The 27,591-nt window shown below is 40.6% G+C and overlaps 1 protein-coding gene across 5 annotated transcripts in view; it reads right to left on the bottom strand.

Annotated features, from left to right (window-relative positions):
* The window catches only part of SCAI (suppressor of cancer cell invasion), a 145,754-nt gene extending 120,068 nt beyond the window's left edge, over positions 1-25,686 (bottom strand). For 2 of the 5 annotated variants that reach the window (XM_022578754.2, XM_089913744.1), the window contains exons 1-3: positions 25,522-25,569; positions 24,763-24,807; positions 21,360-21,412 (exon numbers count right to left, since the gene is read on the bottom strand). Coding sequence is in view for 1 of the 5 variants with exons in the window: in XM_022578753.2 (XP_022434461.1) it covers positions 24,763-24,807; positions 25,522-25,574 (98 nt within the window). In the remaining 4 variants the exon portion in view is untranslated. Of the gene's footprint in view, positions 1-21,359; positions 24,808-25,521 lie in introns of all 5 variants that reach the window. The other 3 variants (XR_016393646.1, XM_022578753.2, XM_089913743.1) reach the window with 2 other exon arrangements.
* Positions 25,687-27,591: the final 1,905 nt, after the last annotated feature.

Raw genomic sequence — 27,591 nt, forward strand, 5'->3', positions numbered from 1 at the left:
TATTTACTCAATATGATCTTAGAAAATTTCTAAGAAAATTTTGGTTTAAATTTTTTAAACAGTTTAAATTACTTAAGTGTAAGTAACTGACTGTCTATTTAACATAAAAGCCCAATAGGAACTCCCCTGGTGGCGCAGTGGTTAAGAATCTGCCTGCCAACGCAGGGGACACGGGTTCGAGCTCTGGTCCAGGAAGATCCCACATGCCGCGAAGCAATTAAGCCCGTGCGCCACAACTACTGAGCCTGTGCTCTAGAGCCTGCAAACCACAACTACTGAAGCCCGTGTGCCACAACTATTGAAGCCCGTGCACCTGGAGCCCACGCTCCGCAACAAGAGAAGCCACTGCAGTGAGAAGCCCGCGCGCTGCAACTAGAGAAAGCCTGCACACAGCAATGAAGACCCAACACAGCCACAAATAAATAAATACATAAATAATAAAATTAAATAACATTTAAAAAATAAAATAAAAGCCCAATAAAAAATACAAGCACTGGAAGATTCATTTCCAATGGCCTAGCCACCCAGTAAAATTTTTTAGACTGGTAAGCTTTATTTCCTGCCTGACATCATCAGGGATCTAGTTTCACAGCTTTCCTGTACAATTTCTACTACAATACTTTTCTGGCCTCTCTTGGCACCTGTAAACTGCTGCTAGGTAATATTTCTGTTGTCAATGGACTACATCTTTTATAGAAAGAGACCTTCAACTGAACCCTCTCCACTTCAAACTCACATCCTTCCCTAACAGGTGAATCTTAAACTAAGTCTACTATAACAAGATGGAAACATTTTATGGTATTGAAATGTTACATATTCACTAAATCTCCCTGATCACAGAATTCAATTCAAGTTACAATCTCTCTTGAATAGAAATAAAAAATGGTTTTGGTAAATCATATTCTGAACTAGAGTTATTTTTCTTTCAATTGCCCTAGAATTATAGACAGATATCTATTCTAAGTTTTAGGAAATAAAAAAATTGAGTGAAATACAGAAAAATAAATACAATAATATAAATGGTACTTCCAAAATTTAAGAACAATACTTTTTTTAAAAATTTTTATTTATTTATTTATTTATTTTTGGCTGCGTGGGTCTTAGTTGCTGCGCGCAGGCTTTCTCTAGTTGCAGCGAGTGGGGGCTACTCTTTGTTGCAGTGTGCAGGCTTCTCATTGTGGTGGCTTCTCTTGTTGTGGAGCACAGGCTCTAGTCGTGCAGGCTTCAGTAGTTGCAGCACGCGGGCTAAGTAGTTGCGGCACACGGGCTCTGGGCGTGCAGGCTTCAGTAGTTGTGGCACATGGGCTCAGCAATTGTGGCTCACAGGCTCTAGAGCGCAGGCTCAGTGGTTGTGGCGCACAGCCTTAGTTGCTCCATGGCATATGGGATCTTCCTGGACCAGGGATCGAACCTTGTCCCCTGCACTGGCAGGCGGATTCTTAACCACTGTGCCACCAGGGAAGTCCCAAGAACTATACTTTCAATTCATTATTCCTATCTTTTTATTCAATACATAAACAACAATACCCACTGTCAAAGAGGTAAAATGTACATTGTAGAGACTGACGGAGCCAAAATGAAGTACTGAAACAACCACTTAAATCAAGGTCTCTCCATTTAAAATCTCAATACAAACCCAAGTATGCTTTAAGTTAATTCAAACATCTATTTGGCCCTAAGCTTCAGATGATACCAAGTTTTACCAGAGATAGAACCTGCTTGCTAGTTTACAATCCACCAGAGAGGATAAAAAAGTATACAAATTTAAAAGTATATATTAAGATGGTATGACATAGTCTGAAGAAGATCAGGACTGGAAGTTTTATTCATTATTAGACTTATGACCTTGAAAGGATCATTTGTCTTCTTAGAAAAACAGCTGACCAAAACTGAAACAAAAATTAAAAGATCTCAATAGTCCTAAATTTATTAAAGACATAGATCTGTAATTAAACAGTTTCCCAAATAAAATCATCACATGGCTTCACCAGAGAATTTGTCTAACCATTTATGGAAGAAAAAGCATCAATATTATGCAAACCTTTCTAGAGAAAAAGAAGGAATGTTTCTCAATCCATTTTATAAACCAGGATAACCCTGATGTCATAACCTAAGGAAGGGCAGCATATGAACATAAACATAGACGCAAAAATCCTAAAAAATATACTAGTAAATTGAATACAGCAAATATATTAAAAAGGATTATTTATCATGCACAAGTAGGGTTTATTCCCGAAATGTGAGGTTGATTTAACATTAGGGGAAAAAAAAAATCAATGTAATTCAACACACATTAACAGGGGGAAAAAAAGAGAAAAAAATATCATACGATCATCTCAATAGATATAGAAAAAGGATCTGACAAAATTAAACACTCACTCAGAATTTTAAAAAAAAGATTTCAAGGACTTCTACTTCTGGCCAAGATGTAGTAACAGGGATCAGATTTACCCTCCTACATTAAACAACCAAAAGAAATCAGCAAAATAGATAAACAATGGTTTTTCAAGACACTGTACATTGAGAAACAACAACAACAAAAAAACCCCAGTGATCTCTGAGGACAAAAAAAGGTGAGTTCTATAATTGCCCCCAAGACACGGCCTTGAGAGCATTTCCTGGGTGTGGTGCAGGGAAAGGGAAACCAGGCAGAGCCCAAGGGATATCACAAGCTGAAAAGACAGAGCTGAGAGTCCAGGGAGACCAACGCAGCTAGAGTTCACAGGGCAGGATATCGTATAGGAGAGAAAATGCTGGAGATGTGCGGGGAGTTCCTCTCAAGTATTCCACTGAATACACATCAGCCCATGAATGGAAGCAAACCACCAAAGACAGAGGAAAGAATCATCAGAGAGGACTAGAGGGAACAACGCTGGGAGCTTATTGTTACAGGACCAACAACAGTGTCTGTTCCCACCAGCTAGACTTGGAAAACCTTGTAATTCCTTGGTATTCAGAAGGGTCTTGCCATAGTAGTAGAGAATGACAAGCCCTAGTGACAATAGCCCTAAATGCTGCCCTGGTCCACCCAACAAAGCTTAAACCAAGACCCAGAAGCATCAAGATATTTCCAAATAATTTAACTGCATCTCAGGGAAAATCTCCAGAAATTTATAAGAAGAAAAACAAAACTCCAATCCCTCCACAATGTCTAGCATCCAGTCAAAGATTACCAGGCATCCAAAGAAGGAGGGGGAAAAAGAAGAAAAGAAAAGAAAAAAAAAAAGGGACTTCCCTGGCAGTCCAGTGATTAAGACTCCGTGCTTCCAATGCAGGGGGCATGGGTTTGATCCCTGATCGGGGAACTAAGATCCCACATGCCGTGGGGCGTGGCCAAAAATAATAATAATAATAAAATAAAATTTTAAAAAAGCAAAGAAGCGGAAAAATACGACCACTGATGATGAGAAAAATCAACCAATCAAAACCAACCCATTATAATAGTTATCATAACTATTATAATAGTTATCATAACTATAGAGGCAAGCAAACTTTCCCTATAAAGGGCCACATAGTAAATGTTTTAGGCTTTGTGAGTCATACACCCTCTGCTGCAACAACTCAACTCTGACAAAAGTCTTGAACAGCCTTGTTACATAACAAACAGGATATACAAATAACCAATAAACATATATACAAATAACCAATACCCCAGTACCAAATACCATTTTCCAATAAAATGAAACAGTGTTCCTTGGAGAAATGTCTGATTCTATGACTGAGGCAAGAAATATACAAGATGAGCCCGGAGCATCTTGTAGTGCTAGAAAGTAAGAAGTGTTCTAAAAAATTTTTTTTATTTTAAACCCACAATGACAGGAGTATGTCAAAGGGATACAGCAGCCAATTGAAGAACTCTCAATGGTCAAGCTGGAACAATTTCAGCAACAACAAAAAATAAAGCAGTAATGGATTATAACCCAAAGTATAAAAAAAATCCTTGAGTTCAACTATATAAATGATTGAATACATAAACAGATAGACAGACAATAAATTAAGTAAATAAATAAGTGGGAGAACAGACAAATCTCAATGAAGAAGAATTTAAGATAATTTACGTATTTTGCCTTCAAGGAAGTGGTGCACAACACCCATTCTTTGAGTGTGGACTGCACATAGTGACTTCCTACCAAAGAATACAATATGAAAGTGGGGAATAAAGGAGTAACTTTACAGTCAAGAACTCTGATACTCAGCTAGGCACCAAGGTTAACATTAACAGTGATAAGTCATGTGGACAGCATGGACCCTCGATATGATGTGATGAGAATGACATTTTACCCCATGGTCTTCCCCAGTTGAAAGACATCTGAAAAACTACTTGACAAATATGCTTTAAACTGTCAAGGTCGTCAAAAATAGGAAAGATCTGAGAAACTGTCACTGTCAAGAGGTCTCTGAGGAAATATGACTAATGTGGTATCCTATGTAGAACAGAAAAAGGACATTAGGTAAACACTAAGAAAAAAGTAAAATAAAGTATGGACTTTACAAACAGGACACATATATAATATTTTCTCTGATGCCTCTTAAGCATTATATGCTCATTATAAAAGAAATGTAGAAAACCCAGAAAGTATAAAAAAATAAGTAAAAATCCTACTTCCTAAAGATAACCATGATTAATATTCCAAGGCCATGGTTCCTAAAATGTGCGTCCACGCACCTCGGGGAACCACAGCAAACTCACAAGGGTGCTGCGGTTATTTTAAACTTTCAAGGGAAACACAGTGACATCTGTCGGATACTCCACAAACTACAAGCTCAGTGTTCAGCAGTTCCGTGTTAACATTAGACCACTTTACATTCCTTGCCATAATGCCATATCTTTGCCATATCTTTGTGAAGCTGGTTTTTCCAGTGGTTGCTGCAACAAAAAAACAAATACCATGTGAAAATCATGTGGCACAGGAAAGGAGGTGATGATACCCAATATGACCCCAAGGTTTGAGAAGCTGTGAGATGCCCAAGCATCTGTTGTTAAGAATGAAATAAAAAATGTTTTCTTAAAACACACACACACACACACACACACACACACAGAGTAATATTATTATACACCTACCACAGTGGTTAAAATTTTTAAATATCAAGCGCTGGCAAGGAAGTAGAGAAACTGTAACTCTCATGGAAGTGGATGATAGGAGTATAAATTGGTACAACCACTTTGGAAAATGATTGTCATTATTGAGTTGACAAAACCAAATGACCCAGAAAGTCTTTAGATACTTACCCTAAAGAAACTCTTGCGCATGTACATCAGGAGGTATTTTTTTAAATGTCTGTGGTTGCATAGTTTGTAACTTAGAAACAATTCAGTTACTCACAGATCAGATAATGGGTAATTGTGGCACAGTCATGTATTTGAGTTCTATATAACACTGAAGATGAAGGTTAAACATCTACATGTATTAACATGAAAGAATCTCAAACTCCTAATGCTGAATGAATAAAGCAAACTGAAAAGGAATACAGGCAGTATGATTTCATATAAAGTTTAACAAATCTAAAACTAAACAATATATTTACAATTACATCCATATGTCAAAAACAATGAAGAAAATACAAGGGAATAAAAACCACTTCAGGGACTTCCCTGGCGGTGCAGTGGTTAAGAATCCGCCTGCCAGTGCAGGGGACACGGGTTCGATCCCTGGTCTGGGAAGATCCCACATGCCGTGGAACAACAAAGCCCGTGCGCCACAGCTACTGAGCCTGTGCTCTAGAGCCCGTGAGCCACAACTACTGAAGCCCGTGCACCTAAGAGCCCGTGCTCCGCAACAAGAGAAGCCACCACAAGGAGAAGGCCACGCACCACAACGAAGACAAAATAAATAAATTTATAAGAAAAAAAAAAAACAGTTCAAAGTAGTGCTTTCCTGATTGGGAAAGGAAGGAAGAGAGGCATATGAGGAACTTTCAAGGATATTGATAATGCACTATTTTTAAAGTTGGCCAGTGGGACAAAGATGTTTATTTTTCTTTTTTAAAGTACCCATATGTCCTATATGTTTTTTGTACATATATTAGATTTCATTTTTAAATGATTAATTAAACTAAACGCTATTTATTCAACAAAATATTTCTTGAACACCTACTATGTTCTGGATATTATGAGTGCTTTATGAACAAAGAAACGTCCCTGCCCTCACAGAGCTTATATTCTCTTAGAGCTGAGGAAGAAGACAGAAAGCAAAATGCAGCAACACACACACACACTTTTTTTTTTTTTAATTGTAAGAGCAGAGAAAGGGTTATCAGGAGTAGGGCAAATTGTAGTATGAAACACTCACTGGATTACTCTTGAGATGTTAAAAAGGAAAAACCCCTACTTTCTTCCCATGTAGGGAAAAACCCAGTTCTTCCCTACTATTTTTCTCCTGTGAATCTCCATTACTACTCACACAGAACACTTCACTCTGGTCACCAAATGTGTGGCAGTTTCCCCCCGCACCACCAAGCAATCCCCTGACACCGGCAGGAATTCAGCTCAATTCTGACACTGTCTACCTGGAGCAAGCATCAGATTCCACAGGTTAAGGGCTCAGTCCCACGAGACTGATACTTCCCCAAATTCAGATATCAGTCACAAGCCCAGGTTACCCCCCGTGCTTCTGACTGACCAGCTACAGACTGGGGGTTCCAATGACCCCCTCCTTAGGTTTGCTTAATTTGCTAGAGTGGCTCACGCAACTCAGAGAAACATTTACTTACTAGATCAAGTTTACTGTAAAAGGATATAACTCAGGAACAGTCAGATGGAAGAGAAGCATAGGACAAGGTATGTGGAAAGGGATGTGGAGCTCCCATGCCTTGTCCAGTGGCTTCCATACCACTCTCCCAGAACCTCCCCGTGATCGCCAACCTGGAAGCTCTCTGAACCCCGTACTTTGGGGATTTTATGGAGGCTTCATCATGTAGGCATGATCGATCATTAACTCCATTTTCAGCCCTTCTCCCTTCTCAAGAGAATGGGTGGCAGGGCTGACCAAGCTTCTAACCATGGCTTGGTCTTTCCGGTGACCAGCCCTCATCCAGGAGCCCACTCAGTCACCTCATCAGAACAAAGACATTCATCACCCAGGAAATTATAAACGTTTCAGGGGCTCCGTGTCAGGAACTGAGGGCAAAGACCAATATATATTTTCTATTATCTCACAGTAAAAACTCTTAGGTTTGTACCAGTTTATAAGAAACTAGGGGGGAAAAATCTAAGAGATGAAACCATCAACAGTACGTTAAAAGAAAACCATTCTCTGTTTCCAGTATTCTTGAGAATGTCAAGTAGGCTATCTAGCCATTAAAAGTTCTCAGAACTTAAAAAAAAAACACTTAGCACATCTAGATGCTTTTAGAATATCTGTTGAACAAATGATTGTTTACACATGAAATCTGTCTTAACCATCTCATTTTCTGTGCTAGTATTTTTCATAAAATGAACAAATTTTTAAAAAGAATTTATGAAAATGGCTGAACTCTCAGTTACCCTTTCATCTATTATATGTATTTCTTTATCTGATGTCAATTTTCAAACAGGACAACAAAAAAATAGAACATGCTGCAGAGAATAAAGAAATCTAAACTTTGAGAGAAGAAAGAAAAACCTGAGCTGTTCAGGAACTCTATGCTGACTGAATCAGAGACTACATTCCTGCACCTGAAGATGTTCTTCACCCAGTAACGTGGCAAATTGCTTGTCCATCATCTAGTCTCAAGCATGAGGCTTTGGCTGTTATCCAGTAAAATGAATGTCACTTAAACATTTCTGCTTTTAAATCTTGTATCTAAGAGTCCTGTAATAGCACGAACTGTCTAGAAACTGAATTCTTTTCATTCTTAACGGTCTATACTTTCTTTGATACTTAAAAGTAAAAATGCACTAGGTTACCCACAACAATTAATTTTATCTAAGTACCTGAACCACTGGAGAGGAATACCTGCTAAAACTATACTATATCAATTATAGAAATTGGTAAAACAGAAAATAATGGTTTGGGAAGCTTTAAGGAAGTTTGAAGCATTCGAAACCAGAAGACACCACATCAAGAACTGTTTTCATTTTACTTATGGGACTTTAATAAACCCTCATAGGAAATTATCTCCAGCAGAGTTAAAAAAATATATTCCAATGTCACTATTTCAGTCTGTAATAGCAAAAAATTTATAGAGCCAGACAAAAACTGTTTTGTCTTGACTGTGCCACTTTCTAGCTATGTTACTTTGGGTAAATCACTTTATTTTCATGAGCCTCAGTTTCTCTATTTGAAAATGGGAATAATACCGTCTGTCTTCTAATGAAGTAACAAATACAACCTTGATCTGCTAATAAGCACCAGCACCCTAGGGATTAAGTTATTCTCCCTGGGGCCCCTCCTCCCATTTAGTTCATTTACTCTACTCTGTAATCAACCAAAACACTAAAGAACTAAGAACTGATAAAAACACATAGTGAACTAAACACGTCAGATCTATACATTTTATTGCATGCAAAGTATTCATCAATAAATTCAAAGGGCTTGCAAAAAAATAAACTAGTGACAACAGGTAATATATCTGAGACACCACTGCATAATCAGTAAATGCCAGTCATTATTAAGAAGTCTGAAAACCCTGTTTTCAAAATTTCTCAAACAATCTAAAACATGCTTAGTAATTCCTTAGTCCCTTCAGACTTCCTAACATCCTTCTGTCCCTAACTTCTTGGGAGTATTTACTCCATCATTTCAGATTTCTGCTGGTTATCCTTCCCCTACCTAGTCTAAAAATAATAAGGCCAATAACAGTCACCGTGATTAGCAGTAGTAATGAACAGCCAATATTTTGTGACAGGCACTATCACTTGATATGTATATATCACCAAAGTCTCTCAACGACCATATGAAGTAGATACCATTTTTTTTAACTTATTTTATTTAAAGTATAGGTGATTAACAATGTTGTGTTAGTTTTAGGTGTACAGCAAAGTGATTCAGTTATACGTATAATGTATCTAGTCTTTTTCAAATTCTTTTCCCATTTAGGTTGTTACCATTTTATAGATAAAGAAACTGACTTACAAAGAGGATGCTGCTTTCCAAGGTCACACATCTGGCCTGAGTCATTCAAAAGTCACTGTTCATTATTAACATGCACACGACCTTCTAAGTTACAAGGACATGAGAATGGAGTTATCTGGGCAGGGATATTATTGTCCAGTTTTTGCTGTTTTGTACTATTCATTAATTTAAAAAAACAAAATTTAATAAACATGTAAAATGAAAGTCAATGAGATAAAAATCTATAAAGGAAGAAGACACAGGATCTGTTTTCTTCTCTTGACAAGGCTCCTGAAGGTAGAAATACATCTAGTTCTTAAAGCTGAGGCAGTTTAATACATAGTATGGTCTCTAACTCTGGCAAAATGGAGTGCCAATTCAGTTATTTTCTGTCGTACAACTTAGTGGCTTAAAACAACCTTTCACTGTGATTGTGAGTCTGCAATTTAGGCAGGGCTTGGCAGAGATAGCTCTTCTCTGCTCTACGTCGGCACCCACTGGGGCAGCCTGGTGGGGATCTAGAGGATTATGACCTGGTTTTAGGATGGCTCACTCGCACAGCTGGCAAGCTGATGCTGGATAGCAGTTGGGTGCTCAGCTGGGGCTGAGGGCCAGGAGCTTCAGTTTCTCTCTTACACGGGCCTCTCACTTGGGCTGGCAGCTAGGTTCTAAGCATCTATCCCAAGACAGGAAGGTGGAATTACATGGCATTTCAATGACCTAGCCCCAGAAGTCATATGGTTTTGCTGGAGCCATGCTCTACTGGTGGAGACAGTTATAAAGGCCTGCCCTGGTTAGGAGATGGGGACACAGACCTCACCACTAGGTGGAAGGAATGTCAAGGTCACATTGTAAGAACATATGGGATGAAAGATACGATTGAAGACATCTTTGGGAAACACAATCTACCACACCAATGGAATAGTTATGTTCAGAATATATTGAAATTGACTTTTTGCTGGTGTTTATTGGTCTTTATTATGTAGACTTTTCCTGCAAAAAGCAATGGGTAAAGAGATTGAAAATAACCTTGAGGAACTCCCTGGCGGTCTAGTGGTTAGGACTCTGTGCTCTCACTGCTGAGGGCATGGGTTCAACCCCTGGTCGGGGAACTAAAATCCCACAAGCTCTGTGGTGGCGTGGCAAAAAATAATAATAATAACCTCCTCTGTGATGAAATGAATTCAGTGGCCTACGAGTAATTACCTTCAGGGCCAAATGATAGAGAAAAAGAGAAAAAAGGATGGGTAGGTACTTCCCAGAATAAAAAAGATGATAAAATAAGGAAACTGAGCAATCTCTCAATAAAAATTAAACATATTTGAGCTGGAAGAAACTTTGACATCACTTAGTCCACTGCTTTAATTCTAGCAACTACCAGAAAATTGAGCTTTTCTCATGTACCTTACAGTGAAGATTAGGGAAACCTCTTAATTTTAGTAAAACTCTAAAATGCATAAATTTTTATTCATTCGTTTCATTCCCTATTGTCACTGGCAATGAAAATGCTTAAAAATGAAAATGCATCAAATACGTTCAGAGTTAACAGGGTAAGGGAAAAGCTGAGGCACCTGCATCCTGTTTCAAACCCTTTTAAGAAGGGTTTATGAGCAGAGAGAACAACAGATTACATAATAGATGTGGTGAAAAAAAAAGATGAATCAAACCCCTGAGGCACACAGGAAAAAAAGAAATGGGGTAGCTAGAAACCAGCCAAAGCTCTAGGGATTTCACCAGCATGCTGTACTGTATGCTCTTTAAAAACATTCTTATACAAAGAATCCATCCTTAAACCACAGTCCTATCTCCACATACTAGAGCTAGAAATAGCTCCAGAGATATCTAATTCAGTGCTTTCCAACATTTTCAAGTATAAGAACCTTTTTTTAAGAGTAAAACTTCTGTGGCCATCCATATGAAAATTGTTGTGATTTTATTATCTGGTTATGAGAAAAATCAATAATGACAGAAATACCACAAACTCACTAACACCTCTACTAAAATGCTACTGGTCTTTCTGTTACAAGTGCAATAGCATGTACATGAGACATTCGATTTAGGTGAAGTTCTTAGGAAACACTGAATACAATATCAGGTATTGGTAAACATGAAGTAAACCATATTTGAAAAGACTGAGACCAGTAATTTTTAAGAACTTCCTTTTTTAGGTATGTTACAGTAGGATTTCCCCTGCTGTGCTTATGGTTGGACTCAACAACTAATCTCTTCCAACACAAATTCTATAATTCTCTTATAAATTATTAAAGGCATTCCCCTTCCTTTTAACTTACATCTTAAAGATTTAAAACTGGTTTGGGACAATACAGATGCATGTTTCTATTTTATAAAAAAGTAAGAATCCTCTTACTTGTTGATGACAATTTTATTATCACCATCCAGGAGTTACCTCAATAGGTAAATGGCTTGCTTATCTATTAGAAAGACAGGCTAATGGCAGTAATTCTAAATCTAAGATCTTTATTTTGGGCAGCTGTTCTCTAAAACTCTATATGTGATAACTCTACAGTTTGGCAATGATCACAATAGTTTAAAAGTTCTGACAGCTACTTTACAGGCTTTTGGGAAACCATGTGTGAGCACTTGCAACATGGGCTCCCCATCCAGGAAGAACTCCCAGGATACTGCCAACAGGCACATATGCTTTCAAGGCTCATGGACTATATGGAGAGAGCTTGACAGAAAGAAACCCAATTGCAAAACAAGACTATAAAGAATGGTGCCTAGCCTGAGAGTGAAATGTTTCCAAGACAGCTGCCAAGTTTATGAAAACACAGCACCCCTCCTGCTTAGTTTGTGGTGAAGATGGCCATTTCACAGCAGACTGCATTCATGAAGAGAACCCACAGCTAATAATGCAGAAGCTATGACAGCCTTAGGAGAACTATGGAAAACCAGGAATGAAACAAAGGCCACGAAAATGACTAGGTTTATGTATTGAACCAACAAGATGTGGGAGGTGTGTGTGTGTGTGTAGATAATAAGGAATTGGCTCACACAATTATGGAGTCTGAGAAGTCCCAAGATCTGCAGTCAACCAGCTGGAGACCCAGGAGAGCCAATGATGTGGTTCCAGTTTGAGTCTGAAGGCCTGAGAAACAGGAGGGCTGATGGTTTAAATTCCAGTCTGGGAGCCAGCAGCCTTGAGATCAAGTAGAGCAAGGTTTCAGCTCTCATCCAAAGGCAAGGAGGACTGAGGTCCCAACTCAAGCAGTCAGGCAGGAGGAGTTCCTTCTTACTCAGCCTTTTTGTTTGAGGTCTTCAACTAATTGGATGAGGCCCACCCACATTGGGGAGGGCAGTCTGCTTTACTCAAGACTACTGATTCAAATGTTAATCTCATCCAGAGACACCCTAACACGCCAGGAATAATGTCTGACCAAATATCTGGGCACCCTATGGCCAAGTCGACAGATAAAATCAGACATTATCACAGCTTACTTGACTCTGATTTGCCTACTCTTCCCAGACAACCAAGAAGGGGTCGAAACAGAGTTCAAAACCTGGTGACAGGTACCAGGCAGAGGAAAACTGACCCCTTCACTAGGCAACTACCTTTTGGCTCTTCCCTTAATAAGAGTGAACATGAGCAGAGGACTACCTCCCAATCTGTAGGACAAAAGACCAGGGAGAGAGCAAAGACTCTGAAGATGATGACATGCAAATGGCTGGAGATTCAGTTATTAGCACAGGGACACATCACTGACTGAAAGTAAACTGTCCTTCAATGCCTTTAATCAAAAGATAGCTGCTTCCAAAACACACACACGCACAGAGCACATCAGAGACCTCTCCAGAAGGAGAAAAAGCTTAGCCAGAGATTGAGCCCTTTGGGTACAATGGAGCCAGTGCTGGAAGAAAGGAGACTCTCTTTAAAAAAAAAAACAAAAACATGGGCTCACATAACTCAGACCTTGTGAAACCAGGATAATAAGTCAAGCTGTTGGAGAGGGCTGTAGTCACCTCAAGGCTCAACTAATGTAGGACTCCCTTCCAAGCTCACTCATGTGGTTGCTGGCAGGCCTGGCTTCCTTAACATGTGGCCCTCCTCATAGGCTGCCTGAGTGTCTGCACAGCTTGGCAAGTGGCTCCCCTCTATGCAGGGTTGCCTTGCATCATGGCAGGTAGCCTCCTCCAGAGGGAGTGAGGAGTGAGGAGAGAGGGAGAGAGGGAGAGAGGGAGAGAGGGAGAGAGGGAGAGAGGGAGAGAGGGAGGGAGAAAGAGAGAGAGAGAGAGAGAGAGAGAGAGAGAGAGAGAGAGAGAGAGAGAGAGAGAGAGAAATACCCAAGATAGAAGACGAAGACTCCTTATAACCTGATCTGGGAAATGACATCTCATTATTTCTGTATTCTCTTCCCTAGAAGTGAGTCACTAAGTCCACCCCACACTCAAGGGGAGAATTAAGCTCCATCTTTTAAAGAAAGGAGAATCAAAGAATTTGTACACAGTTCTTTAAAACCACCACAGGGACTAAAGGAATTACTGAGGGGAAAAAAAGAAAAAAAAAAGTAGCTGGGTAAGTTATTAAGACATCAATGGACATTTTATTCTCACTGTATTCCCCAATCCCCAAGAAAACAGTCCTTGCCTCAAGGGAGGTTTGTGTTTGTTTTCTGAAAATGTGAACTCCTTGAGGAGATTATCTGAGGGAAGGGTGGAAACATAGTGCCTTTGAGGGCAGAAAGGTAGAAACTAGAAGAAAAAAGGGGGTAATTTAACTGGGAAGAGGAAAGAGAGCTTTGGGACTCACAAAAAGAGGGGCCTTGCAATTCCACCTCCTAGCAGTGTTCTAGATAAAGGACAAGTGACAAGTATTTACAGGGAAACGGGTATGTATTGTATCTGGGAAAGCTGAAACCTCTGCACCAGAATCCCCATGCCTGGCAAAGATTCTTGTGCCTCAAGTCAGCCGTAACTATTAGAGCCGCCAAACACCAAGGACCCACACCCTCTTAGACAACATGCTTACCAGGCACAGCCACAGTGGACATAAAATAACCTTCCACCCTTCTCCTTGTTCCTCACAAGCCTCTCAGATTCTTGTACAATCCTGAGGAGGGGTGGATGCCCATTCTTAATCCCTAAGATTGAATTTTTCATCAGTTTGATAGGACTGGGGGGAGAGGGGGTGTCCCAAGGTTGGATTTAACTTCATTTAAAATAAATAATATATATAGTAACGCATGGTTACCTGATATTGTGAAATAAGATTCATACTGACTATATGGTCAATTAATTCACTACCTTATGGATATCTTTTACAATTCACTAATCTTGGTGGTTTCAAAAAAGTTCCAAACAAGTTGCTCCATCAAAATATTAAGATTTTTCCATCACCAATATATTACTCCCAAATTTTTCCAGGCTTTACTCTCCTAATATATAGAATATTAAGCAATTAATTATATATCCATGTGTATCTGCCTGGGTTTGCTACCCTCTCTGAAAAAATCCTGGCCTTGGACTTCCCAGGTAGTCCAGTGGTTAAGACTCCAGCCTTCCACTGCAGGGGGCACGGGTTCAATCCCTGGTCGGAGAAGTTCCGCATGCTGCGCAATGCGGCCAAAAAGAAAAAAAAAATCCTGGCCTTGTGGGAAAGCCATCCATTTAGGTTGGGGATTCACAATTTCCATAAAAAAGAAAAATCAATTCTACCACATAATTCACAAGTCAGTTACCTGCTCTCTCAATAGATCCAACCATAACCAGCACTGCAGATTACCTATACTTCAGGATCTTGACCTAAAATATGTCCTAATTGTGTGCTATTCAACCTTTATAAAAAACCTAAATGAAAAAATACATTTTTCGTAGATTATGAAAGAACACAGTATAAAATCCATTCTTCTGGATTTGCTGCTTTCAAAACTACTTTTAGATTATACAGTTCTTTCTTTCAGATAGACTCTCAGAATATAAAACAGATAGTCAGAAGCAGAAGATGCTAGAATAGATAGGTCTCCTTGGAGAATGGCCGATTCTAGGCCTAAGTAGAAAACATACAAGATGTGTCTGGAATACCTTGTCCAACGTGGAAGCTACTCTACTGGAGTCGTGTCAAAAAGACCCAAGAGCCAATTTAGAAGAGACTTCCACTGGTCAATATGAACATCAACATGAAAAATAACCAAGCTGGATGGAAATTCATTGCATACGTTTAAATCCACGAGTTGATAATATTATTATTAATAAAATAAAGAAAGAAAGCCAGTCACCTTTGGAGCATGCTAGGAAACCAATTCATATTGAAATCTGCTATAAAAAAAAGAAAGGGGTGGGGGACAAGCATTTATCCTGCTTTTCCTTCTACAAACTGTACCTAAGGAAAATTTAACAGTCAATGAAGAACAGGTCAGTTGCCAAGGAGCTGGGCGTGCAAGGAGGATGTGACTGCAATAGGACAGCAAAAGCAAGTTTTGGGGGTAATGGAAATGTTCCTTACTCTTCTTGTAGTGGTGGTTATAGGAATCTATACATGTGTTCAAATGTCATGGAACCGTCAATTTGCATGTTAATTTCAAAAAAAAAAAAAAAAAATTAAGTCAACAAGGGAACTTCTCTTTATAAAAGCACTCCAGCTAGTAATGAAGAAGGAATGAAAGATTTAGAATGTCACCCTTTGTAACCTCAAATGAAATTATAGACACATTACTATGAGTTCCTAACAGCAAAAAACAAAAAACAGGGCTTCCCTGGTGGCGCAGTGGTTGAGAGTCTGTCTGCCGATGCAGGGGACGTGGGTTCGTGCCCCGGTCTGGGAAGGTCCCGCATGCCGCGTAGCGGCTGGGCCCGTGAGCCATGGCCACTGAGCCTGCGCGTCCGGAGCCTGTGCTCCGCAGTGGGGGAGGCCACAACAGTAAGAGGCCCGCGTACCGCAAAAAAACAAAAAAAAACAAAGAGGCCTTGATGGAACTACACACTACTCCTATTACGTATTCTTTCAAAAACAAACAAAAACCAATAATACCTGAATCTCATCAAGTCTCTAAAACTAGTTCTAACTACAAATTTATAAGACACACAGGGAATAGAGAAACATGGTAAATGATACCATGGGGAGAGAGTCAGCAATATTCAGACTGTAGAAAAACTGGTCAGTGGTTGCCAGTTGGTCAGTGGGGACAGAAGGGAATTTGGGGGAGTGATGAAAATGTTTTATATTATGATTGCAGTGGTGGTTACACAACTGTGTGCATTTGTCAAAATTCAGAAAACTGTACACTAAAATAGGTAAGTTTCATTATTATAAATGTTATCAATATAAATCATACCTCAACCTTTTAGAAAATTAAAAATTCAGATTGTGGGAAACTCTTAATAACAAGCATGCTTTCTTTAACAAATTAACAGCATGGGGGAAAAGAGACAGAGTGGGGAAACTATAGATTTTTTTTTAAAACTTAAGATCTAATCAACAAATTGCCAGTTCTGAACCTTATGTGGATCCTGATTTGAACAATTTTTTTATAAATAATTAGTCAACTGTGGATATCTGAACACTGATGACAAATTTAATGATATTAAGGAAATACTGCTAATTTTCAAGTTATTGTTAATGGAATTGCGGTTATGTGCTTTAAAAGAGTCCCTATCTTTCAACAATACATACTAAAATGATACAGATGAATGATATGTATAGAATACACTTCAGGTGAAGTATGTGGGTATATAGGTGAAATGGGAATTGAGCTGATAATTGTTCAACCTGGGTGATGAACAATTCAGGTTCACTGTAGTATTCTAAGTTTATCTGTATTTGAAATTCTCCATATTAAAAATATACATGCATACAGAAAAGTAGATCTAGAGCCTTAAAGGCGAGCTAGCCTGCTTAACCCTTTTTTGACTACTACTGGCATCCCAACCCCCAGGAAGCCCTTGAATTACTGCCAAGGAACCTCTGGGCTCTTTTTGAGCACTGCTGAAAACCACTGCTTGAGCTAGTCTAGGTTTAATTCTTGAATAAAACATTACCATGAAAATACCGAATACTTTGACCATCCTCTCTTGGGCTCCCCCCACCAGAGAGTCTGCTTTCACAGAATTAAATTCTGGCATTTTGCCCTAGGTTTTCACTGACACATGCTACATGAAACAGCTTTACCAAAACCACTGCCTTTGTGTAGGGATACTGCTGAGGCAAACACTACCACAAAGAAACTCTGCAATATTCCTGTTTTTCAATGTAGATTAGAAGACATTCCCCTAGTTTTCCACATAAGTACCTCCAAAGTCTGTTTCTCACCAAAGAGTGTACTCACTGTATAGAGATGTCTCCCAGAGATAAGCACTCCTTGTTTGATGACTACCTACAGAAAGACTGCAATGGACAGATAATACTGCAAAGAGAGAACATCCAAAAGACAAAGCTGTCTGGTTTACTTCTACACCAGGTACTGTAACATTCTATTGCCATCTGCACATTTCACTCAACATGGTCTCTCTGGGTTATCTCATTCTTTTCCATGACTTGGATCACTAAGTGTTTGCCATTGACTTCTAAATCCGTACCTCAAGCCCTAATCTCTCTCCTCAGCTCCAGACCCATGTTTTCATCTGCCTGGTTAAAGATGGTACACTGAAGCACTTTACACTCCATATAGCTAAAATAAACTCATACTCTTACCCTTCTGAACTTGCTCCTGGATCTGCTGCCTCAATTAAATGTGTTCCCATCCAACCTACTATTCAAGCTAAAAGCTCCCCAAGATACTGTGAAGAAAAGGAAAAGGCCGGCCATAGACTAAGGGAAAAAAATCTGTAAAACACATACCTGATAAAGAAGTTTCAGAATATATAAAGAATTCTTATAACTATTATATAAGAAGACAAAAAAGTGACCAAAAAATGGGCAAAAGATTTGAATAGGAAACCACAAAAGAAATTATAGGAATGCCAAACAAAAACATAATGATATCACTGCACACCCTCAGAATGGCAAAGGGGGTACATATATGCCAAAATTTATCAAATTGTACATTTTAAATATGTTCAGCTTATTGTATACCAATTACATACCTCAATATAACTTAAAAAGAATGCCAAGCATTGGCAACGACATGGAGCAAATGGAATCCCATACACTGTGCTGGTGGGAATGCAAAATAGTACAGCCACCTTGGAAGACAGTTTGGCAATTTCTTAAAAAACTAAACGTGCACTTACCATAAGACCCAGCAAGTCCACTCCTAGGCATTTACTCAAAAGCAGTGAAAACATATGCTTGCACAAAGACTTATTAACTCACATGTTCGTAACAGTTGTATTCATACTAGCCAAAAACAAGCAACAAGCCATCAACTGGTGAATGAGAAACAAACTGTGGTAAATTCATACAATGAAATGCTCCTCAGCAATAAGAAGAAATTAACTACAGTTACAAACAATAACATGAATGAATCTGAAAAGCATTATGCCAAGTGGAAGAAGCTAGACACAAAAGACTACACGCTGAATGATTCACTTATATGAAGTTCTAGAAAAGACAAAACTATAGTGACAGGAAAAAAAGACCAGTGGTTGCCAGAACCATGACTGCAAGGAAACATGAGCAAATGCGTGTGTGTGTAGGGGGGGAGGCGGCAGGACAGCCGTGTTCTATATCCTAACTGCAGTGGGTGGTTACACAACTGTATGCATTTGTCAAAACTCCTCAAATTGTATACTTAAAATTGGTGACTTTTATCACATGTAAATAATACCTCAGTAAAGCTGATTTTTAAAAACACTGGAAGGAAAGGCAAAATAAAAATACTCGACTAAGGATAGTCACAGCTATCATTTATTGAGTTCTTAATGTATGTCAGGTAACATTATCATGTATTTTACATTCATTATCTCAATGAATCCTCTCAATAAGCCATTCAGGGACTTCCCTGGTGTCGCAGTGGTTAAGAATCCGCCTGCCAAGGCAGGGGACACGGGTTTGATCCCCGGGCCGGGAAGAGCCCACATGCCGCAGAGCAACTAAGCTGGTGCTCCACAACTACTTAGCCTGCGCTCTAGAGCCCACAAGCCACAACTACTGAAGCCCGCATGCCACAACTACTGAAGCCCGTGCGCCTAGAGCCCATGCTCTGCAACAAAGAGAAGTCACCGCAATGAGAAGCCCGTGCACCGCAACGAAGAGTAGCCCCCGCTCACCGCAACTAGAGAAAGCCCGCGTGCAACAACGAAGACCCAATGCAGCCAAAAATAAATTAAATAAAATAAATAAATTTATTTTAAAAAATAAGCCAATTCATTGAATCATCCAACAAAGAGCTACTGAGTACCTATTATATGTGAGGCAATGTTCTAAGTGCTGGGAACAGAATAGCAAGGAAAACAAAAATCTCTGTACTCACGCAGTTTATATGCTACTAGAGGAGAGTAATAATTCTACAAGGCGGGTACTATCATTACGTGCATCTGGCAAATACTTTGTCCAAGAGCCCAAAGCTAGTATTAGGAAGAGCTAGGATTCAAACTCTAATTCAGGATTTCACAACCTCAGCATCACTGACAATTTGAGCAGGACAATTCTTTGGTTCGGAGGTTGTCCTGTACGCTGTAGGTGTTCAGCAGCACTCCTGGACTCTACCCAATAGATACCCTGAGTTGTAACAACCAAAAATGTCTCCAGACATTGCCAAATGCCCCCTGGGAGGGAAAATCATCCCTCGTTGAGAACTACTGCGTAATTTCTAAACTGACACAACAGCCCAAGCATTTAAAAACATCTTTCTTCCCACACCTGACACTGGTCCTGAATTCACCTCACCTAAGACTTCATCATTTGTCAGTCTACATCCCGGCTCTACTCTCTATCATTTCAACAGTCACACGACTGCCAAAATTCACCTTCTAAACCTTCAGACCCTAGGTGAAATGTCTGTAGAAACTGCCCTCACTACCAGTACGAAGAATTACTATAAACTCTTTGTGTACATACAAAGTCAATTACAACACCTTATTTTTGTGTCTGTCTTCCCCACTAATGTACGAGCTTTTCCCCAGCAGGGGCCGTATCTCATTCATGTCTACAGCCCTAGTACCCAGAACTAGAAAGCATTTGAAGGTTGTTTTTAATTCAACTGTAATTCAAACAAATTACATACATACACACACACACACACACACCACAAATCATACAATAAAGCTTTAATCAACATGAATCCTATTACGACATGAATCCTAAACAAATGGGTCTTGCTCCTAATAGGATCTGAAAGGATTCTCTAACTAATAACCCAAACTTTATTAACAAACATATTGAAGCCTTCAGAATTTTCCAAAACCACATAGAGATCAAGTTTCCTAATCTTAAAATTCCTCTCAGTATAGTACAGTTTGTCAGGGGCATTAAACAGCATCACATTATTTTGGACCACCAAAGCCCCATCCCACACTACCTCCCTCTTACCACCAATGCACTTGTTAGTTCAGATGCTTTTACTGAGCACCCCCTCAGTACTTGAGGCTCAAAGAAGAACCAAGGAAGGGAAACAAATGTTTAGTGGTGGGGGTGGAGGGAAGACACAAAGAACTGGTAACCGTCGGCCATGTGGTGCTTATTCAAATTATCTCAGTTTTTCTTAAACTGTCTTATAGTTTGGTCCACTAGGAATGTTCTCAAAAGATAACTCAGCAACTAAACTAATGTCTATCAAAAAGAATGACTTAATAGCAACGATCCTAAAATAAAAATCACATTTTTGGCAACTGTTTCCTAAAATGCAATAGGATACACAGTGTAACAGTCAACAACTCTACACAGCAGGCCAACTCAAAGGGATATTTAAGGCTACATTCAGCAATTAATTCACCTTGCAGTGTTCACCAGGAAGTTGTATCATTTGATGTTGAGAATTTTATGGCCACAGTATACAACTCATAAAAACAGCTATAAATAATTTCTGGCTACAACCATTACATCTTCTCTCTATAATCCACCTTTAGAGCTTACCTGGCCATTATTTTTTCTATTTTTAGAGCAATCCCAGACCTGCTTTCTGAAGAAAATCTTGGTCTCATCCACAGGATCTCTTTAGAGATGTATGCTGGCTGTCCATTCAGGTCAAAATGCTGACTCAATCAGGATCTGACCTTAGACATGCGGAATGTGTGCCCTCACTGGTGCCTGATGCTTACCAAAACTTGATTACAGAAATAATATTCATGGAACAAATTATTCATTCAATAATTCTATCAAACGTTCTCTAAGTGCCAGACACCATTCTAGGTGCTGAGGATAAGCAGAGTCCCTACAGCTTACTCATTCCTCCTTATCTCTGAACCAAGCCAAACCATCGGTGAGCAGTATACCTAAATCCAGTTGCTGTGGCTCTTCGGAGGATGTTCACCGGTATTACCTAAACCTGGATTGAGAAGCATTATAAGAAGCAATCTTAAAAAACAACAACAACAAAAAACTTCCTACTATATTTGTCATTGGGTTTATTTTCCCCCACAAAACCACAGTGTCCCCATTATGAAAACCAGTGAGAGAAATTTTTCTCTACAAGTCAAAAAAAGTGTGCCTCTCTTAAACATGTGTTGGATTTTACAGACACCATGAACCTGCAAGTTGAGCTTTATTTTCTTCTTAGCTTTTGTTCTAGGAAACTCAGAGCCAAATATGGAACCTACCTTTGGTAACTGTCTAGTCTATATAATAACTTTGCCACTGATTTAATTTCATTACTATTCTCTCGTGTTTTTTGCCTTAATATCTTTATTTTTAATCCTTCATACTGTACATATTTTGAAAAGAAGTGGGAAATAAAAGGTATTTAATAGGTGCTTTTTTTTTGCGGTACACAGGCCTCTCACCGTTGTGGCCTCTCCCGTTGCAGAGCACAGGCTCCGGACGCGCAGGCTCAGCGGCCATGGCTCACGGGCCCAGCCGCTCCGCGGCATGTGGGATCTTCCCGGACCGGGGCACTAACCCGTGTCCCCTGCATCGGCAGGCGGACTCTCAACCACTGCGCCATCAGGGAAGCCCTAATAGGTGCTTTTTAACCTAAAATTTACTGTATACTTTCTACGTGCCAGGCACTATAATAAGCATTTTACAACCCTATAATGGTTGAACTATTATTATTTCCGTTATACAGATGAAGAAGCTGGGGCTCAGAGAGGTTTATTAACTTGCATATGATCTCACAACGTGTATCTGACAGAGCTAAGATTCAAATTCAGCTCAAACCATTACACCTAGGTGTATCTACAGGCTATCATAGGAATAAACAAAGCAGAGAAGAGGAAGGTGAAGGAGAGGGTAGAAAGTTTGCATGGAAGATGTGATGTTTGAGGGAAGTCTTAAAGGTGGGGAGCTTGCCAAGGAACGGGGAGAAAGTATTCCAGAGAGAAAGAGAAATCATGTGCAAAAACCCAAACATAAGTTCTGGGAATGGCAAACAGGACATAGAGTTACATTCAGCAATTAGTTCATTGTGAAGCGTTCACCAGAAAGTTAAGTCAATTAATTACTGGATGTTTAGTAGATCCATTATTGAGAATTTGGCCGTTATTGAGTACATGGCCACAGTACTCAACTGTGGCTGGAAAGACAGATAGAAGTGAAATAAAGGCAGTCTTTTTTTTTTTTTAATTGAAGTATAGTTGATCTACAATTTTGTGTTAATTTCTGCTATACAGCAAAGTGAGTCAGTTAAACATACATATACATTTTTTTATATTCTTTTCCATTATGATTTATCATAATAGAGGGCAGTGTCTTTTTATGATTACACTAAAAAGTCTGAATTATGTTCAATAAACAAGGGGAACCACATAAGGATCTCAAGCTTGAGAATTAGAAGATCAACTTGCACAGTATGTGAATGAATTACAGATTCAAGGTAGGGAACCCAGTCAGGAGGCTATTCCAAGAGTCTGGCAGTGGGGTAATGAAAGTTAAACAAGGGCTATCAAAAAGAAAATATAATGCAAGCCATATATGAATTTTTACTTTCCTAATAGTTATGTTAGAAAAAGTCAAAAAAAAAAAACCTGAAAATAATTTGAGTAATACTTTTATTTAATCCAATATATCTAAAATATTATTTCATGAAATAATTGACATAAAAATTAGTAATGAGAAATTTGCCATGTACTTTTTGTACTAATCTGAAATTTGGTGTGTTTTTTAATACTTAGATATATGCCTCACTTTGGACATTAAATTTTCATTGGAAAAATTTGATCTGTATTTAGATTTCATAATTTACAGATGAAAAAGCAAATTCACATACCCAAGTTGTTCCAGACATAAACATTTTCCAGTAATTAAATATCGGTTTTAAAATTTAAATTAATTACAATTAACAATATTTATTAAAAATCCAGTTCCTCAGTCATGAGAGCCACATTTTGAGTGTTCCACAGCCATATATGGCTACCACATTGGCCCATACAGGCCTAAAGAGTGACAAAGGAACTTTGGCTGTTTGCACCTTCCACCATCAGCATTTCACATCTACCTACTGTTAAGGTTTACTGTGTATTAACATCAATAACTTAGCAAGAATTAACTATTACAGTGGTCCTACTGGTCACATCCTCACTACTGTAACTTACTTTCTCTAGGCCAATGCCTACATCCATGAAAAACGAATCTTCGAACGACTACACAGAATTGCTATGTAGTACCTGACACATGGAATGTGCTCAGAAATGCTTGTGGAATGGATGCATGCTCTTCATTACTCAAGGAACAATGCACTTGCTGCAGACTACCTAAGCCCTTTGTTTCTATCTTCCTATAGTTCAACTGCTTATTAGACTCTACGTACAATGAAAACAGTAAAAGCAACAAGAAAACCTATTTTCGGGACTTCCCTGGTGGCGCAGTGGTTAAGAATCGCCTGCCAATGCAGGGGACACGGGTTGGAGCCTTGGTCCAGGAAGATCCCACATGCAGCAGAGCAACGAAGCCCGTGTGCCACAACTACTGAGCCACCGTGCCACAACTACTGAAGCCCGCGCGCCTAGAGCCCGTGCTCCGCAACAAGAGAAGCCACCGCAATGAGAAGCCCGTGCACCGCAACGAAGAGTAGCCCCCGCTCGCCACAACGAGAGAAAGTCTGCACACAGCAACGAAGACCCAATGCAGCCAAAAACTAATTAATTTTAAAAAAAAGAAAACCTATTTTCAATTGTATATTTATTAGAGGCATTATAGTATAATGGTTAAGAGCTTCAGCTCTGGAGTCAGACTGCTGGGATTCAAATCCTGGTTCTATCACTTATGAGATGTGTGATCTTAGATAAATGCTCAGCCTCTCTTGTGCCTCAGTTCTCTCTTGTGTTAAAACAGTGATAACTGTACACAGTTCCCTGGGGTGTTTCAAGGATTACAGAAGATAACACAAATAAGCACTTGCACATGGTACCTGGCACACAGCAGATGTTCAATAAACATTAGCTTTTTAAACAGAGCTGGTGAAGAAGTTGAAATTACGGCTAACATAAAAAACTAGGCCTTCTCAATTATCCACATCTCTTTCCCACATAATCTTAGATACCAAAAAAAAAAAAAAAAAAAAGTACAGGCAGTACTTTGAAGTCCTGGAAGACAGAGCTTGCAGATACTTATATTCATTAAGAAAGGAGCTAAGTAAAAAACTTCATCTACTGACAGTGTATAATTATGCAGTATAGTATAGGTGCAGCCAACCAAACGGAAAAAAACACGAAGCAAAATTGGGAAGGCATTTTGCCTTACCTGCTTTTCCGTTTTCGAGGCGGTTTCTCCACTGTGCCAGTCAGTCTGTAGACCAAACAAATAAGATGGTAACTAAAAGTAACATATAAGATCACATCTGCGGGCCCTACTGTGCCAGTCAAGAACTCAACGCACCACCCTCGAGCACTACAGGCTGTCTAAGCCCATACCTGCCTGACCTTACAAATGCCTTACGTTCTGTTTCCCCTAAATACCAAGACCAAGCGATCCTGGGACTCACCGTTCCCCTAATGTCTGCTTAGCCCAAACCCTGCTCTGCCCCCTGGTCTCTCACTCCATCCTCACCTCCTATTCGTCACAGCCCAGCTCCCCAAAACCACCCACCGCCACCTACTCATTGTCTGCTTCACCACCCCCGCAAGCCCCTCCGGCTTCCCCTTTCCAGTGCCCACCCCCTCCCGACACGGGCACTGCCCCTCCGAGCCCCGCCCCTCCAGGCCCCGCGCCCCCCGCATTCCACGGCCCCTCCACCGGGCGCGCGCGCCCGGCCCCTCCCGGCCCTGCGCCCCCAGTCTCACCGCTCTGCGCCCCTTCCCTCACACGCCCCTCTCATCCGGTCTGGAGGATGCGACCGCCGCCTAGCCCGCTCCGCCGCCCCTTGGCGCCCCCCGAATTCCCCGCAGCCCGACCGCCCCTCCAGTCTCGGCGCCCCGAATGCTTCACGGCCCCAAGCTGCTGCCCTGGGCCCGCTCCCGCGCCCCATCCCCAACCCCGACCTCCATTCAGCCCCCGCCCCACCTTGGGGCCAGGCGACTCCGCGGCTGCTGGGGCTGCCGGGCTCCTCTGACCATCCGGCTCCTGCTCCGCCGCGGGAGCTGCTCCGGCGGCCGTAGGGCTCGCTCGGGAAGCTGAGGCGGCGGAGGCTGGAGTAGGCGGAGAGGCGGGCGAAGGGCCTCGCGCCTCTGCCAGGCTTGCCGCAGGGCCCGCCTCCTCCGCGCCTCTCCTCAGCTCCCATTGGCTAGAGCCGTAGTGTGGCCGAAAGCCTGGAGGCCGATTGGACGCTCGGGCCGTCACATCCCGCCACCTAGAGTTTGGTTGAGACTGCAGGTGGCGGCGGAGGTGCCTTAGAGGCTGCTAACACTGCCGGGGAGATCTAAGCGCCACCGTGCGGTCGAAAGTAAAAACTGCATCTCCGGCGCCAGACACCTGCGGCGGGCAGGTTCTTCTGGCTCTGAGTCCTGCATCCCACACACCTGCTGGCGCCCCTCAACACTGCACCACGCCAGGAGCAACAGCTAAGCGCTGCAATTTCCCAAACTCCTCTGGCAGGTGCGACAGTGAGGTAAGTCTCCAAAATGAGCTTCATTTTGAACCACCTCATATCCGGTCCCTGACTACATCATGCTGAAATGGTTAGAGCTCACAGATAACACTTCACAGAGGATCCGGCAAGAAAACTGTAAGAATCTATCAATATAAAGTGTGGTTTAGATGCTCAATCCTCTGCAGAAGAGATAGCAAGCTTGGGTGCAGGCTTCCAAGAAAGCAAGAGATTTTAAAAATAAATTACCAAGAAAGGAAAATCAACCCTGCAAACAGAATTGATGCCGTAACCAAAAGCAATGTGTTCGGTTCTTAAATGCCTAAACGGAACTGACCCCTGAATGTGCTGCTAACTGTCCTGTGATACTGCAGATGCTTGTGACTTCTACTCCAGCTAATCAATTTTAAAATAAATTTCCTTGCATTTTTAGGGTTGTTGACAGACCTAAGCATGCAAGACTACCAGCACATAAGCATTATAAATCAGTTACCTTTTCTCTTCTACTTTAACAAGGCCATCCTTGAAAATAAGACATAACTCAGTAACATATTAACAAAATTCTTCCTCTAAGGTAGAATCCCCTTCAGTCTTTCTGCAATCCTGTGTAGTTTTTGTTTGGTAGATCCTCGGCATATATTTGGAGCTGGGAAGAGGCATAAAACTTTCTCTTAAGCTATTTCTGTTTTATCAGAATACGCTTTTATGCATCAATAATGTGACAGCCTAGAATTATACACACCAAAAGTTTGGGGACAAATCTCTTACTGATCTTCACAAATGGTAAAAATGAGACTACTATAGTTTTTCATAAAGCCGAATTTATTTGGTGTAAAGGGCTGTCCTTTATTCTGAGATGGCTCTTTTTACATCTTTCCTTCTATAAAATGATGATGATGGTAAATTGTAATGGGACCTTTAAAATGGCATTGACAAGGAAAAACAAAAAGTTGAACATCTGTTGGCTCCCCAAATTAATATTTTACATAATCCCAAGATAACAGAACCATAAATCCCCTCAATACCAACAAACAATATCCACCCTTATAATCACCAAGCCAGAAAAGAGAGAGAACCTCAGAATCATTTGTCAGAGAAGACTAGGGGAGATGTGGTAGGAGGAGTCCTGGTGGGGAGGATCAACTTACTAGGAGACTAATCTTGAATGTCACTCATTATGTTTCTTAAAATATGAATTAAGGGCTTCCCTGGTGGCGCAGTGGTTGGGAGTCCGCCTGCCGATGCAGGGGACGCGGGTTCGTGCCCCGGTCCGGGAGAGTCCCGCGTGCCGCGGACCGGCTGGGCCCGTGAGCCATGGCTGCTGAGCCTGCGCGTCCGGAGCCTGTGCTCCGCAACGGGAGAGGCCGCAGCAGTGAGAGGCCCGCGAAACGCAAAAAAGAAGAAAAAAATATATATATGAATTAAAATCATCCGCTTGGTTTTCAAGGTCTTTCACAATTGGCCAACGCCTCTCTGATACGTGGTATTGTCAATAGAGCTGCAGCTATTCATTTCTTACGCTTTCCCAAGGAGTACCCTCAAGTTTA

Source organism: Delphinapterus leucas, chromosome 6 (genome assembly GCF_059928025.1).
Source record: "Delphinapterus leucas isolate spDelLeu-1000000601 "Yukka" chromosome 6, BTC_Dleu_Yukka2, whole genome shotgun sequence".
Lineage (NCBI taxonomy): Eukaryota > Metazoa > Chordata > Mammalia > Artiodactyla > Monodontidae > Delphinapterus > Delphinapterus leucas.